The 17713-nt window shown below is 35.7% G+C and overlaps 1 protein-coding gene across 3 annotated transcripts in view; it reads right to left on the bottom strand.

The window, feature by feature from the left end:
- Positions 1 to 17713, bottom strand: part of BABAM2 (BRISC and BRCA1 A complex member 2) — a 514378-nt gene that overhangs the window by 318867 nt on the left and 177798 nt on the right. For all 3 annotated transcript variants that reach the window (XR_005213277.1, XM_037812636.1, XM_037812635.1), the window contains exon 6: positions 3088 to 3162. Coding sequence is in view for 2 of the 3 variants with exons in the window: in XM_037812636.1 (XP_037668564.1) it covers positions 3088 to 3162 (75 nt within the window). In the remaining variant the exon portion in view is untranslated. The remainder of the gene's footprint in view (positions 1 to 3087; positions 3163 to 17713) is intronic.

The following is a 17713-nucleotide window of genomic DNA, read 5'->3' as shown; positions in this document are numbered from 1 at the left end:
ACAAAATTAGATCAATTATGAGTCAAGAAGCATTTTTTTTTCCTTTGACCCTCAAGAACATAAGTACAGGCAACATCAATTTTAAGTAAGCAAGAAGACAACTCAACATGACCAGGTGCAACACATCAAAACAGAGAATGTTATTGTGAACCGTGGATTAAAGTGATTACATGTATATTGTCATTCACATACTACTGAATTTGGTCTTAAACAAGCCAAAATGAAGTTTTAATTGGAACAAATGGATGAGGTCAGCAAGTCTGAGTTATAAGGGTTTCCAAGGAAACTGCTTGCTATTCTAATAGAGAATAGTAATTGCCAGAACCAAATTCATTATACTTAGTAATTACAGATGTAATACATATATTTTCCACAACAGGGGTTTGGAGAAACTTATATAAATTGCTGAACGCCATCCTCACTTGGACTTTACAACTCTTGAGTAAAGAGTGGAAAACTAGTCAACTGGAAATTCAAAATGAAAGATTAATGAGGCACAAAAATTCCATATTTTACTTAGTGGAAAAGAAAAATTTTCCCCCTTAGGTTGAATGTATGAAAAATGTTCCCTAATCTTTTCTATAGTCTATTATATTCTGCCTTACCATACTTCCAGTCATTATTAAAATTAACATGATTTATTATGCTGGGCCCTTTGTTCAAAGATTTTATCTTCTTTCCAGACATCTATAAATATCATTATCTCTCTGAACATCAAATTAGGAAGGCAGAAGTTTTCTTACATTAGACCAAAAGTATATAACTATAGATGGAAATATGGGAAAATACAAAAATCATTCCTAAAAAGAGAGAAACCAGCATGGAAGTAAATAAATCCTGAATGTTGCTGAGTGAGAAATGGGTTAAAATTTAGGGATAAATTAAAAAAAAAAAAAAAAAAAACGAAAAAAAACTTCTGACATCCAAGGAGAAAAGGCAAATCAACCAATGGGGGAAAAATTTGGTTGGCTTTATACCTCTCCAAAAAAATATTAAATACCACTAAACGATGAAACAATATCTACATAGTTCTAAGGAAAAGAGAAAATGACCCAGGAATAGTATACCTAGCAAGGTTGTCATTTAACACCACAAATAAGAACTGAAGGAAAAGGATATCCATGAGGTCTTTCTGAAAAAATGTTTAACAGTGAAATCTAGCCAAATAAGAAATCAATCAATCAATAATAGAGATATGGGGAAGTTACGATAAAAGGAGTAGAGGTGAATATTTAATCCATTTATACAGATTTCTCAAACTAAACAATAGAAAATTATTGTATAGTATATAAATATTGTAAACGTTATCAGTGTAAAAGTCTCAAGTCAAGATTTTATATCAGGTTATCAATACAACCTGTCTAAAATACTATGCATGAAGTAAAACAAAGATAATGTCTATAACCTTTTAATATTTTTCACAATCTATTTTAAATTTTAGAGTGAACCTTTATAAAATATTCTCTCTTTTGGGGAAGAAATATTTATCTTCAGTTCAGTAATTCCTTCAATTTTCCCTCAATTTTCTTCTCTTCTATTAAATTAAAGTTCAAATTAATTCTTTTGTAAAACATGTACAAAATAATTTCATCATTATAAAAGTTGTTTATCACTATATTTATCTATTCTTCTATCATACACGTAGAGACATCTGGAATGAGGCATCTGAAATGGTAACACCGATCCTTTGTGGGTGATAGGATTTACAGTCATTTGTTACTTCTCCTTCATATTTCTGTATATTAAGGGAATTTTTTACAATACATATATTGTTTTTATAAAAAAAATTTTTTTTAAAGTAAGTACTCCTCCACAAAAAAACAGGCAACAGTGTCTTTATTTTTCTCATTTGAAAGGACAAAAGACATTCTAATCAGAAGACTGGTATTGGCAAAAGATTCTGCTTGAAAGCTCTGTTCTTTCCCACCTCAGGGCTTTCACACAGAACAGTCATCCCTTCTTCACCCAGGTAACTCTCTCGTCTTTCAGATCTCAGCATAAACTGCCCCATGAACCTGTTTCTGACCCCCACGTAGACACTCCTATGGCACCTGCACTTCAGCATCCCAACAATCATAAACATTTTTAACATGTGTCTTCCTGGCTAAATGGTAACCTTCATGAGAGCAGAGGATTAAAAAAATCTTTCTTGTTCACTTCTATATTCCAAGCATGGCGCACCCTGCTGATATAGCAAAGGTATTCAATAAACATTTGCTGAATGAAGAGGGAATCACTGGGGAAGGAGATGGGATTATGATTTTTTTTTTTTTCTTTATTTTCTTCTAAAAGCGGAAAGGAAGGAATATATTTTTCCAGTCTACGGCAACCTCCTGGGGAGCACAAAGCCACCTCATGCCTTGCTGGAGGACTGACATACCAACCCTGGCCTACTCACACCCCACAGGATGTAAGTGACCAGGGCTGAAGGCAGTCAGCCAAACCTTCAGTCACAACCAAAATCCTTCTCTGTGATGAACCTGGGCCTTGGTCTGAAGGCTTCCTGTTCAGAACTTGCTCCCTGGTCCATTCAGTTTCTCTCACACTGACTATAGCTTGGTCACTTGGATTCCATCTCTCATCTGCATAACATCTGCAGATCCCTTCTCAAAAATCTGCTCCCTAGGCCAAAGAGAATGCCATATACACTGGCCTAAACAGATTCAAGTCTCTGTGGGACAATCCAACTTTTCAAGTGTCTGAGATCAATTGCTGACATAAGTAAAGACAATTTAATGGCCTTTAGCATATAGCATGGTTAATATGCAATTCTACTTAAAAACAGAGAGCATATTAGACAATTTCTACGAAAGTCTTACATCCCAATAAGATTATTAAATAAAAATCATGTTTTCCAAAAGTATGCTAATTTTATCTAGTATAAGCTCATTTCTAAGTAACTTTTAAGGCTACTATTTTAGCTTGTAGGTAACAAAATAACTCAATGGATCTTCATGCAATAAATATTTTTAATATATTTTATCATCTGAACAAAATGCTCAGAAACCACCCCTACAAATATTAAGAATTAAATAATCACTTAAAAAGCTCATATATATTCTCATACTGATAACCATACATTTTTACCTTGAGAAGGTATGTGGGAATATTGCTGAAATCCACTGGTAATTTCAAAAGGAAACGAGCAGAAAATTCACCAGTCTATAGAAAGAAAAGTATAATAAGATTAGAATCAAAAATAGATTGTGAAAGTGACAATTACAGTAAGGCCACAAGTTCAACCTGTTCAAGATGCAGCTATCTTCAATTTGGGTTCCCTTACATCAGGCAAGAAAAGAAGATTGGAGAAGTAGGGGAGGATCAGAAAAGAATTATTAATTATTAGTTACTAAAAAACACAATAAGAATTTTTTAAATCTGCATTTTAAATGTGCAGTAAAATTATAATGCAGTAGTATTACTTTTGTTTCTTAAAAATATAAAAAGAATACATGAATCTATGATTATAAGACTATTATTTTAAAAATCCAAATAGAGACAGACCTGACCTTTGGATTCATGTAAAACAGTCAGACCACTTCACTGATAAATGACCCACAAAGTTGATGACATGTATTGCCATCCTTTATAGTTTATCTGGAGGTACATACAAAGGTCAACCTTCTACCTATGTAAAGCAGTATATCAGCTGGCACCCCAAATAAGATTCCTATCTCCTAGCAGCTCATCAACATCATCAGCTAATACATTCCAGTAATTTCCTCTATGAACAAATCTTTATATGAAAGATGTACAGAGGTTTGACAATTTAAAACATTTAATGAAGCTCTACATAATAGCTTTTATTTTTTAAAAGATAAACCTCATGTAAAAGAAAACAGGTTCCCTCTTAGTTTTTATGATGGGAAAGGCTGGAGAACCACTTTTTTTTTTTAAACTGAGTCATGGTCTAGAGGAGGGGTTTTCCAACTAGACTGTGCAGAGATATAGGGGTTCCAAGGATCCTCTGCAAAAGTGATAAGGATAGGTGCTAAGCTGGTGAGGCTCTGGGTCGTTCACCCTCTCTCATTACAAGTGTGCAGCTCAGGGTGGGATTTTGATATATTAGTTTCCACTATGACATCTGCTTGAACAAACAATTCTGTGGATGATCTAAAACTATTCTAAAGAGTAGATTCTCCATGCTTATCATATTGTGACTATTAAAGAGCTGTCAATATGTCTACCGACTTTCCCCCATTAAAAATCAGCAACTTAAACTCCCCAAAATGTATCTTTAAACACAGAAAGCATTAAAAAAAAAAAAAAACCTGGATGAGTGGATGACTGCACACTTAAGCATGCCTGCACATCTCTTACAGATGATGTCCCAACAGTCACCTTCATTTCCCCAAGCATCCTAGCAACTGACTTCAAAGTCCTGGCCCTAATTTTAAAACTCTGACCTAAAACCTTGAAAACACAGACAAACACAGAAACCTTGAACTTAGAAGATAACAACTAACATCCGCAAGGTTTTTTGTTCTTTGTTTTACTGTTTACAACATCATTTAACTTACATTAACCCTCAGGCTAAGAACAGAGCACTTCATCACAGTAAGCCTAACCCTGTAAAACAAGGCAGAAACAAAAGAACTGAAAGGAAAGGATCAAAGTTGAGGCAAGCCGGAGTCACTGGAGCCACTATACCACTGGGAATGCCACACTGATGAGAAACAGGACCGACCTCAGAGCTGAGCAGCTGTTCTCAGGAAGGAACACCACCATGTTCCGGCTGCTCACAACCCAATACTTGAGGGAAGAGTTAAGGGTCACCTAATGACCCACAAACAGCATGGTGGGAGGGGGCAGTGGGGGGGATGAGAAGGTTTGTGAATGATCTTAATACAATCGTTGCCTTCTGTTATAATCCAGAAAGGTATGTTTATGGTGTTATACTAAGTCTCTAGAACTAGCATACCCTGCTAAGTGTGGTTCTTTGGACCAAGACTCAGACAGACCTAAAAGAAGACAGTTTTTAAGTACAAGGGGACATACCATGAAAGGGTAAGTATAGGGGCAACATTTAACATTTCAGAGTTATGTGGGAGCTTATAAGAGAGGCACGTGGCCCCGTGGGATTACGGGGATGTGGGGAGGAGAACAGAAAAGTCTTCCCCTAGTTCTGTATCCAGTTCGATAGGGAAGAACACTCATCAGAAAAGAACATGTTCCCAACAACTGTCCCCATTTGGTCTCTCCTATTATCTCCTGTATAACCAACTTTCCTCTCTTTACTCCTCACTCCTATCAATATACAAACATCATTAAAAATATAACAAAAAAATTCCTTGACTCCACATGGCCTTTCAGCTCCCATCACATTTGTTCCACTTAACAAAAAATCTCCTGTAAAGAATTAGCCTATATTTGAGGTCTATATTTCCTCTTTTAATAGGCTGACTTGAGCCCTTTCCTCCCCATCTCTCCCCAAAACATCTCATTAAGGTCACCAATGACCTTCCTACTGCCAAATCCAAAGGTCATTTCTCAATCCTCATCTTATTACATGTTCTATCAGCAGCATTTTTTTAAATTTAGTTTTATTGTATCAGCAGCATTTTGACATAGCTGATCACTCCTTCTTTCCTAGAACATTCTTCACTTAGTTTCTAGAGTCTTACTCTCTCTTGGCTCTTCTCTACCTCATTGGGCCTCCCTCTCAGTCTCCTATGTGGGTTCCTCTGAACATTGGAGTATACCAGAATGTAACCTCAAGAGCTCTTTTCTTTATCTACACTCTTCAGGTCATCTCATCCACACTAAAGAATTTAAATACCACTGCCATGCAGATGATTCCCTGTTTCAGTTTGTTAAAGCTGCTGGAATGCAATATGCCAGAAATAGGTTGGCTTTTTCAACGGGGATTTATTAGGTTGCAAATTTACAGTTCTAAGGCCAAGAAAATGTCCAACTTGAGGCATCAAGAAGTAGATACCTTCTGTGAGGAAAGGCTGATGGCATCAGGAGTTCCTCTGTCACATGAGAAGGCACATGGTGACGTTTGCTGGTCCTTCTTCTCCTGGGTTCTGGTTTCAAAATGGCTTTCTCCAAAATGTCTCTGAGATTCTGTCTAAGGGTCTCTGAGCTCTCTCAGTTTCATCTTTTATCCTTCCATAGAGGACCCCAGTAAGGTGATTATGACCCATCTTGAATGGGTTGGATTACACATCCATGGAAACAACCTAATCAAAAAGTATCATCCAACAATAGGTCTGTCCCCAAAAGGCTGGATTAAAAGGACATGGCTTTTCTGGGGTACAAAACAGACTCAAACCAGAATACTCCCCAAATTATATAACTCCATCCCAGACCTTTTCCTAATTCAAATTTCATTTATCCAATTACCATGACCAAACTCAACTCCCAATTCTGTGCTCTTTCCTCGGTGTTTATTCCTCATTTCAGTAAACGGCAATTCCACTTTTTTGGTTTCTCAAGCCAAAGACCTTAGAATCCTCCTTGACTCTTATCTTTCTCTCTCACCCCATGCTCAAAGTCTCAGCAAATAATGATGATTTTAACTTCAAAATATCTCAGTCCAACCATTCTTGCCACCTTCACAACCACCACCCCAGTCTGAGCTATCACCACCTCCAGCCTGAGGCACTGCAAGCACCTCTTAACTGCTTCAGCCCTTGTCTGCCTGCAGTTTATTCTCATCACAGCAGTAGAGTGATCCTTTCAACATATCAGATTATGATACTCCTTTGCTCAAAACCCTCAAATGGTGGGGATTTAAAGTAATCTGACAAGGAGACAACTGAGCCAATATACGTAAGAGAAAAGGAAGCAAACCACATGAATCTGCAAGAGAAGCATCTCAAGCAAAGTGAACAGCAAGGGCAAAAGGCTTGCTGCAAGAGCATGTCTGTATATTCAAGGAACAGCAAGAAGGCCAGTGTTGCTGGAGCAAACAAGCAAAATATTAAGGGTCACCTAGAAACTCTCTTCTCGATAGGGAGCAATTTATAGACCTTTAAAGGATGTGCGACAGTCATTCTGGACAGAATCAAGGGTAAAATTGGTGAACACTAAAATGGCTATTACATGTATTTACATGTGTCAAGTCATTGCTAAGGAAGTTGGAACAGATCTTTAAACACCACCATGTGGTTAGAAGAGCCTGGACAGGCAATAACAAGCCAAATTCAATTAATCTCTTCTTCATTTCCAATTTGTAGAAGAAAACCACCTACCAATCAATAAACAGCGATTTCTACCTACTAATATAAAATCTCGGCCTCAAAACTTTTCGTTTATTAAACTCAATGACTCTTATATTTTGTTTCGAAAAAACAACAAAAGGAGTGAAACGTGGGATTAAAAAAATTAGAAAGACTTGTACATGTAAGGTAATAGGAAAGATATTTACATATTTAGCACTTGGCCTCATTTGAACTAACCAGTTATTTTAGTCCATACAGCGCATTTTAGCTCTTTTGCCCTATTTTAGTTAGTACAATATATTTCTATTCTACCAGTTATTTTAGACCAGCATTCTTTTAAAAATGTTCAGACAATCCTTACTTTATCCCTTCTCAAAGCTAGAACTAATATAAATTTGTGTTTATTGGCAAAAGGCTGATTTATACAACTAAATTTATTTTTTTAAAAAGAGACAGAGAGATGTTGATCCCTGGACTAATATAAATCTGTGTTTATTGGCAACATGCTGATTTACACAATTAAGTTCATAATCTAAAAAAATCAAAATTAAGACTGTAAAAAGAATTTGATCAACTGGAAACCATAAATAGCACATTATAGCCAGCCACTGTGCATTCTTTGTTTTTCAATTGAAAGAATAAAGAAATTAGCAGTTGTTTCTAATAGCAATGGAAACCAAGACTCAAGAATTCAGCTTTCAATTCTGCCACTGATTTTCCTTGCCACCTGTAAGCTAATCTTCCTCTGTAACACTGAGTAAATGGTGATTTAAAAACATAACTTAATGTAAAAGTTAACTTACAAGCAACATATGAAGAGGAAAATACAAGTGAAAAATCCTTTCTGAATTCTACCTCAGACGATGGCTGTCCCTTGTTTATAAATTTGTAGTTTCAACAGTTATTCAAAGCAATTTACGGTTACTCTGTTGAAATATCAAAGACTGCTTCCATAGCAATCTTTCCTGTAAGCTGAAATGAGACATTCAAATGCAGCCAAGTGAACAGAATAATTTGATTTTGTGTGTGTGTGTGCGTGTGTGTGTGTGTGTGTGTGTGTGTGTGTGTGCCAATCCTTGGTCACATTTTCTCTTGGAGAGATGTAGAAAATTATCTGACCTATGACTGTTAAAATGTCAGCATTTCTGCCAACTGCCTTAATGGCAATTTCCCCAGCATTAGCAATACCTGTGTGCATCCCCTCTTCTTTTCAAGTTATAGTCTCTTGGCAAGCAACTTAAACTAACAAGACTGCATTTTGGCAATTTATTAGGTCTAAGCTTTTCTTCTGGCAATAGAAACTGTCACAGATCTCTTCTCCTTTTAGAAGAGACAGGTAAACATCTTGGGCAGAATGGATCCCAAACCCAGGCTGTACTGTAACATTTCTATCAGAAGAAATGTTACTTCCTCTCTGGGAGATTGTTCTCTTGTCAATAAACAATCTTTTTTTTTATCTGAAATTGACTGCTCATGTATCTTAGATAACTAAAACCTAAGAAACACTCAAGAGTGACTATAACTTAGCCGGGTTACAATCTGGTAAGGGTGATTCTTCAAATGAATTTGGACAACCAAAAAACTACATCTGGAAATTGTTCCTTGGCAAATTCATTTGTATGTCCTACATGTATATGTATAATTAACATCCTGGGATATCCCCCCCACCCACCCCCGCCTTTCCAGTTGCTGTGATCATCTTGAACTCTGTCCTCTTGTTCTCCAAGCCAACAAGACTGTGGGTTTTCCAATCTGGATTTTGGCCATGCTAACTGGGGCAAAATGAGAAACTAGCTAATGCATCCCCTTCTTCCAAGTACCAACATCCATAAAGTACCTGCCTGCTTTTGATCACTCTCCAATGCCTTCAAGCAGATGGCTTTATATTTTCTTCACAGTTTATAGTTATTATTTGTAGATTAGATCAATAGGAGTAAGTTGGTCAATAGTAGAGGAAGAACCTGACCGAAATCTACAAATATGTTAATAAACTATTAACAATACTATTGATTACTGCTGGGTTAATGCATTGATAAAAAGTTTACCAAGGGCATTTTGGCAATAAAATTATAAACACAGTATTTGTCCCATCAATTCTACTTCCAGTTATTTGTCTTATCTACTTATTTTATCTTATCAATGTATCTATCTAGAATACATGCAAAATGCCTATGTGTAAGACTATTTCTTACAGGATTGTTTGCAATAGCAAAACATTAGAAACAACTGTAATGTCAAACAATAGAGTTCAGATTTAATAAATTATGGTTCAATTATACAATGTAATAATGGGTACAACTGTAAAACAGCTATGTATATAGCTCTCTCTCTAGAGTTACAGAAAGTCAAAAATCAAGGTGCAAAATGAAGTGTACAATATGTTTCATTTGCATTAAAAGGGGAAAAATAATACATATACTTGTATTTGCTATACTTGTATTGGCATAAAGAAACTCTGAAAAGCTACACTAGAAACTAATGAGAGTGTTAATCTGGGGCAGGAAAATAAAGGGATTGGAATGCATACAGAACAACAATGGGAGGGAGACTTTTTTTTACTATATACCTTTTTAGATATTTTGATTTTTGAAAGATATGAGTATATTACCCACTCAAAAAATTAAGTAAAAGGAATTTAAGAACTAAAATTAGAAGTGTGTATAATGAGATGTTCACAATTCATTAATTAACTCATTCAAAAAACATTTCATGAGAACCTCTTTTGTTGCTCAGATGCGGCCTCTCTCTTTAAGCCAACTCTGCAGGCAAACTCATTGCACGCCCCCTGATGTGGAACATGACTACCAGGGGTATAAACCTCCCTGGCAACGTGGGACATGACTTGTGGGGATGAGCTTGGTCCTGGTTTCATGGGATTGAGACAGCCTTCTTGGATCAGAAGGGGGAAGAGAAATGAAAGAAAATAACATTTCAGTGACTGAGAGATTTCAAATAGTCGAGAGGTCAATCTGGAGGTTAGTCTTATGCATTATATAGATATCCCTTTTTAGTTTTTAGTTATTGGAATAGCTAGAAGGAAATACCTGAAGCTGTCAAACTTAATTCTTGAAGATGATTGTATAACTATATAGCTTTTACTGCATGAGTGTGTGACTGTGAAAACCTTGTGACTCCTACTCCCTTTATCCAGTGTATGGACAGATGAGTAGAAAAACAAGGACAAAAAATAAATGAATAATAGGGAGGGATGGGGGATATGGGATGTTTTGGGTGTTCTTTTTTACTTTAATTTTTATTCTTATACTTTTTTTGTGGTAATGAAAATGTTCAAAAATTGTGGTGATGAATGCACAACTATATAATGGTACTATGAACAACTGATTATACACGTAGATGATTGTATGGTTTGTGAATACATCTCAATAAAATTGAATTTTAAAAAAATTCTCGGAGCACCTACTGCGCCAAATAATGGAGCGCTTAAGGCAAAATACAGTCTCTGTCTTTGAATTGCTTGAAGTCTTCTTGAGACAAACAATTAAACAAAATACGCTTTGGAAATAATTTAGTCAAGATTCTTAGTTTCAAGTGACATAATCCCAGTTCAAACTAACTTGAGCAAATAAAAGATAATTTATTAAAATTGATTAGAAGGATATGGAGTATGGCATGACACCTAGGAATACAAATTCAGCAGAGTCAGGTCCAAGGATTCCAATTACCCACAGAATTTTCTCTTTGTCTCTTATCTCTCCTCCTCTGTGTGGTTCATCCAATTTTCTCTGCATTTATCAATTTCTGCTTCTCTATATTAGACAATATGAGAGAAAAAGGTCCCGTTACTCAAAAAGAGCCTGATCTCACTCTCTCAACATTAACTCCAAATTCTCAGGGAAGAATTCTGTTTGGCTGATGTGCGTACATGATCTAATCAGCACCATATCCACAGTCCTTTGCAGTAAATAAATTAGTACCAGAAATTCACTGAAGATAATTGAAAAATGTGAAACCTTTTTGGGGAACAGAATAAGTCAAAAGTATGTTTCCCAAAAGTCAAAAAATCTGAGGACTCTTCTTGAGGAACACTTCAAATACAGGATTTTTCATCTTTTTCCTTTTAATACATGGAGAGAAGGCTTGAAAAGTCCAAATCAGCTGGTCGTTTGAAGCCACTTGTACATTCCTTTCATGCCAAGAATACTGTGCAAGAGATGCTCCCTACATGCAAACAGCCATTGGAGAAATGAGACAAAGCACCCAATATTTCAGAATAAGCAAGTGTCCCCCAAAACACAAGTGGATGGTACAGTGCTAGTCCTTCCTGCATGTGCTGCTTTGTAAAATGTAGGCAAAGTAAACGGAAAAGATTTCATAAGCTTTCATAAGCTTCCAGAAAACAAGGTCCTTTCCACTTGATGCAGCCTACTGCTAAAGGTTTTTCTACTCTCTATTTACTGAAAAACAATAATAAAGTTTTTATTAATGTCAGTAAGATTGAAAAAGTTATCATCTCCACCTTTAAAGTCTTGAAATACAAAGCAATTTTAGGTATACAAACACACACACACATACACAAACAGTTACTTTTTATGAATGAGGCAAACCTGAGGAATGAACTATTGTGAGCAAGATTCTAAGTACATCCATGAATATACAAGTAAAAATTCAATATAACAAAATCCCACTATAAAAACATAAAAAATGTGAAAATCTGTCATGAGTTCATTTATTTAAATCACGTTCAATTCAATAATAGTTCCGTTGTGGTGAAAACCAAAAACAAATAAATCTGGCCAAGTCCTTGGAGTGTACTTATTCAACTACCATGCTACATCCTTTTCAAATAAGTGACTACAAGTTTATCGCTGGATGGCCATAAGTCAAATGCCATTAGGGGATAACCCCGAAGCAGCATAAACTAAAGCGAGATTATGAGAGAGGTTGCTTGCATTCGCTGCTAAATATGGCTGACTGAGAGCACCAGAATATGTACTATATCCTCACAGCCAGGAATGAAAGACCATCTATCCCCATGATCAATTTTAGAACATCTTCATTACTCTAGAACAGAAATAAGAATGAAAAACAAAACCCCAAATCCTCCCATACCCCCTTTCCCCCACTATTGTTGACCCATAGTATTGGTGTAGTAAATTTTTTACTGTTGATGAAAGAATACTGAAATATTACTATTAACTAAAGTCGATAGTTTGCAATAGCTATGTTTTTCCCATGAATCCTTCTATTATTTATTTTTTACATCTGTAGTAATTCATGCAAGAACTTATTTACATACATGACTTTAAACAACCACTTTCAGATTCACCTACAATATGGCACTATCACTTATAACCCCAATAATGAGCTACCAACATCTCTATCCATTATCAAACCTTTAAGTTCAACCTCGTTAACAATTCTATACATATTAGGTAACCACTCCCCCTTCTCTAGCTTCTATCTCTAGTACCCTATATTCTACATTTTAAAACTCTAAGTTTACATGTTCTAGTTAGTTCACATCAGTAAAATCAAACAATATCTGTCTTTTTGTGTGTGGCTTATTTCACTCAGCAGGATGTCCTAAAGGTTCATCCATGTTATCACATGCTTCAGGACTTCATTCCTTTTTACTGATGCATAATATTCCATTGCATGTATATTCCACGTCTTGTTAATGGACTCTTGGATTATTTCCATTTTTGGCAATGGTGAAGAATGCCACTATAAATGTTGCTGTGCATATGTTTGTTCATGTCCCTGCTTCCAGATTTTCTGGGTATATAGGGAGTAGTGGAATTGCCAGGCTGTAGAGCAACTCAAAATTTAATTTTCTGAGAAACTGCCAAACTGTCTTCCATAGCGGCTGTACCATTTTACATAACCAGCAGCAGTGAATAAGTGTTCCTATTTCTCCACATCCTCTCCAACATTTGTAGTTTTCCTGTTGGTTTAATAGCAGCCATTCTTAAAGGTATGAGATGATATCTCATTGTGGTTTTGATTTGCATTTCCCTAACGGCTAATGAAGGTGAACATCTTTTCGTGTGCTTTTTAGCCATTTGTATTTCCTCTTTGGAAAAATGTCTATTCATATCTTTTTCCCCTTTTACAATTGAATTGTTTGTCCTTTTGTTGTTGAGGTGTAAGATCTCTTTACGTATACTGGATATCAAACCAGTATCAGACATATGGTTTACAAATATTCTCTACCATTGAGTTGGCTGCCTCTTCACCTTTCTGACAAAGTCCTTTGAAGCACAGAAGTGTTCAATCTTGAGGAGTCCCCATTTATCTATTTTTTTTTCTTTCATTGCTTGTACATCGGGTGTAAGGTCTAAGCAGCTACTTCCTATCACTTGGTCTCGAAGATGTTTCCCTATATTTTCTTCTAAGGGTTTTATGGTACTGGCTCTTATATTGAGGCCCTTGATCCACTTTGAGTCAATTTTTGTATAGGATGTGAGGTAGGAGTTCTATTTCATTCCTTTGGATATGGATGTCCAGTTCTCCCAGCCCCATTTATTAAAGAGACTATTCTGTTCTAGTTCAGTGGACCATAGATCTGAGGATGTATTTCTAAACTCGCAATTCAATTCCATTGATCAATATGTCTATCTTTGTGCCAATACCATGCTGCTTTGACCACTGTAGCTTTATAATAAGCTTTAAAGTAAGGAAGTGTTAAGTCCTCCCACCTCATTCTTTCTTTTTAGGATGCTTTTGGCTATTCCCCCTTTTCCTTCCAAATAAATTTAGTAACTAACTTTTCCAAATCTGCAGAGTAGGTTGTTGGAATTTTGCTTGGTATTGCATTGAATCTGTAGATCAGTTGGGGTAGAATTGACATCTTAATGACATTTAGCCTTCCTAACGATGAACACACTTATTTAGGTCTTCTTTGATTTTTTTTAGCAATGTTTTACAGTTTTCTATGTACAGGTCCTTTACATCCTTGGTTAAGTTCATTCCTAGATACTTGATTATTTTAGTTGCTATTGTGAATGGAATTTTTATCTTAATTCCCTCCTCAGGTCATTACTAGTGTATAAAAACACTGATTTTTGCGCATTAATCTTGTATCCCGCCACTTTGCTGCATTTATTAGCTCAAGTAGCTTTGTGGTAGATTTCTTGGGATTTTCCAAATGTAGGATCAAGACATCTGCAAATAATGAGAGATTTACTTCTTCCTTTCTAATTTGGATGTGTTTTAGTTCTTGTTCTTGCATAACCACTTGAGCTAGAACTTCTAGCACAATGTTGACTAACAGTGGTGACAGTGGGCCTCCTTGTCTCATTTCTGATTTTAGTGGGAAGGCTTTCAGTCTCTCACTGCTCAGTACATGCTGACTACGGGTTTTTCACATATTCCCTTTATCATACTGAGGAAGTTTCCTTCAACTCCTATTTTTTAAAGTGTTTTTACCAAGAAAGGATGCTGAATTTTGTCAGTTGCCTTTTCTGCATCAATTAAGATCAACATTTTTCCCTTTTGATTTGTTAATATGTTGTATTACAGTGATTGATTTTCTAGTATTGAACCACCCTTGCATGCCTGGAATAAACCCCACTTGGTCGTGGTTTATAATTCTTTTAATGTGCCGTTGGATTCAATTTGCAAGCATTTTGCTGAGAATTTTTGCATCTATATTAGTTAGAGAGAATGGTCTGTAGTTTTCCTTTCTTGTGGTATTTTTATCAGGTTTTGTTATTAGAGTGATGTGTCCTTCACAGAATAAGTTAGGTAGATTCCCTTTTCTTCAATTTTTGGAAGACTTTGAGCAAGAATGGTGTTAGTTCTTCTTGAAATGTTGGTAAAATTCCCGTGAAGCTATCTGGTCCTGGGCCTTCCTTTGTAGGGATGTTTTCGGTGACTGATTGACTCTTTACTTGTGATTGATTGTTGAGGTCTTCAATTTCTTTTTGAGTCAGTATATGTTGTTCATGTTTTTCTAGGAAATTATCTATTTAATCTAAGTTGTCTAGTTTGTTGGCAAACAGTTGTTCATAGCATCCTCTTATAATTTTTTTTTTAATTTCTTTGGGATCCATGGTAATGACAACCCCCCTCATTTCTGATTTTACTTATTTGAATCTTCTCTCTTTTTCACTTTGTCAGTCTAGTTAATGTTTTGTCAATCTTGTTGATCTTCTCAAAGACCAAGTCTTGGTTTTAATGGTGCTGTCTATTGATTTTTTTGTTCTCCAATTCATTTATTTCCACTTTAATCTTTGTTATTTCTTTTCTTAATCTTGCTTTAGAGTTAGTTTGCTGCTATTTCTCTAGTTTCTTCAATTATTCAATTAGGCTGTTGGTTTTAGCTCTTTCCTCCTTTTTAATGTATGCATTTATGGTAATAAATTTCCCTCTCAGAACTGCTTTTGCTGCATCCCATAAGTTTTGATATGTTATGTTATTGTTTTCATTCGTCTCCAGATATTTATTGATTTCTCTTGCAATTTCTTCTTTGATCCACTGATTGTTTAAGAATGTGTTCTTTAACCTCCATATAGTTTTAAAAGTTCTGGTTCTTCAGTGGCTATTGATTGCCACCTTCATTCCATTATGATCAGAGAAAGTGCTTTGAATAATTTCAATCGTTTTAAAATTACTAAGACCTTTCTTGGGCCCCAGTATATGATCTATCCTGGAGAATGTTCCATGAGCACTTGAGAAGAATGTATATCCTGGTGTTTTGGGGTGCAACAATTTATATATGTCTGTTAGGTCTAGTTCATTATCATATTGTTTAGGTTCTCTATTTCCTTATTGATCCTCGTCTGGTTGTTCTATCTATAGAAGACAGTGATAGAACTGTAATTCCTAGCATTCTTTAAAATTTGTTTGATAGCTACTTGTTAAATTGTAATCTGAAAGTTATAACCTTTTGTATATGTGTTATACCTCACAATAAGAAAATAATTAAAACTATGGTACCATAATTCATAGTATTTTTGGTTTACATATATGTCATATTACACAATAAGGAAATAACTGAAACTATGGTACTGTAACCCATAACATTCTTTGAAATTTGCTCTCGAATTACTTGTTAAATTGCACTTGGAAAGTTATCACTTCTATGTACATATGCTATACTCCACAAAAAAAATAAGATTAAAAAAAAAGGAGTGGTATGTTGAAATCCCCACTATTATTATAGAAATATCTATTGCTCCCTACAGTTATGCCAGTGTTTGCCTCAGGTACTTTGGCGCTCCTTAATTGGGTGCATAAATTAACATTTATGATTGTTAATTCTTCTTGGTGAATTGCCCCTTTTATTAATATATAGTGTCCTTTCTTGTCTCTTCTGACATATTTACATTTAAACAGCATAGTGATGGACCATATTTTTTAATCCATTCTGCCCATCTGGGTCTTTTAATCCACTAACTTCAAAATTATTACTGTAAAGGCAGTTATTGATTCAATCAAACTTTGGTTTTATTTGTCTTATCTATTTTCTCTCTCTCTCTCTTTTTATCCTTAAGTTACCTTTAATAATATTCTACAATTCTGTGCCCTCCTCCAGACCTCTCTCCCCCCAGTCTTTTTTTTTCTTTTTCCCCCAGCTGACAGAACTCCCTTTAGTATTTCTTGTACAGCAGGTCTCTTGTTAACAAATTCTCTTAGCATTCATTTATCTGGGAAAATTTTAAACTCTCCATGACTTTTTTTTAATTCAGTTTTATTGAGCTATATTCACATATCCATGGTGTACAGTCAACTGTTCACAGTACCATCATATAGTTGTGCATTCCTCATCCCAATCTATTTTTTTAACATTTTCCTTATGCCAGAAAAAGCAACAATAAGAATAAAAAATGAAAGTGAAAAAGAACACCCAAATCATCCCCCTCTTCCACCCTATTTTTCACCCAGTTTTTGTCCCCATTTTTCTACTCATCCATTCACACAGTGTTTAAAGGGAGTGTGATCAATAAGGCTTTCACAATCACACTATCACCCCTTGTAAGCTACATTGCCATACAATCATCTTCAAGAGTCAAGGCTACCGGGTTGCAGCTTGATAGTTTCAGGTATTTACTTCTAGCTATTCCAATGCATTAAAACTTAAAAGGAATTAATCCATATAGTACCTAAGAATGCCCATCAGAGTGATCTTCGAATATAATTGAAATTTCTTGGCCACTGAAACTTTATTTTGTTTCATTTCACATTCCCCTTTTGGTCAAGATGATGTTCTCAATCCCATAATGCCAGGTCCAGATTCATCTTTGGGAGTCATATCCACACTGCCAGGGAGATTTACACCCGTCTCCCTCACTTTTGAAGGACAACTTTGCTGGATTAAGAATTCTCAGCTGGCAATTTTTCTCTTTCAGTATTTTAAATATATCATGCCACTGCCTTCTCTCTCCATGGTGCCCAATGAATAGTCAGCACTTAGTCTTATGTGGCTTCCCTTGCATGTGGTGATTCACTTTTCTCTTGCTGCTTTCAGCACTTGATGTTTCTCTTCAGCACTTAACAGGCTGATTAGTATTTGTCTTGGAGTGGGTCTAGTTGGATTTACTCTATTTGGAGTCCATTGGGCTTCTTTGATTTGCATATTT

Source organism: Choloepus didactylus, chromosome 20, assembly GCF_015220235.1.
Source record: "Choloepus didactylus isolate mChoDid1 chromosome 20, mChoDid1.pri, whole genome shotgun sequence".
Lineage (NCBI taxonomy): Eukaryota > Metazoa > Chordata > Mammalia > Pilosa > Megalonychidae > Choloepus > Choloepus didactylus.
This window is presented reverse-complemented; position numbering and strand designations above follow the sequence as displayed.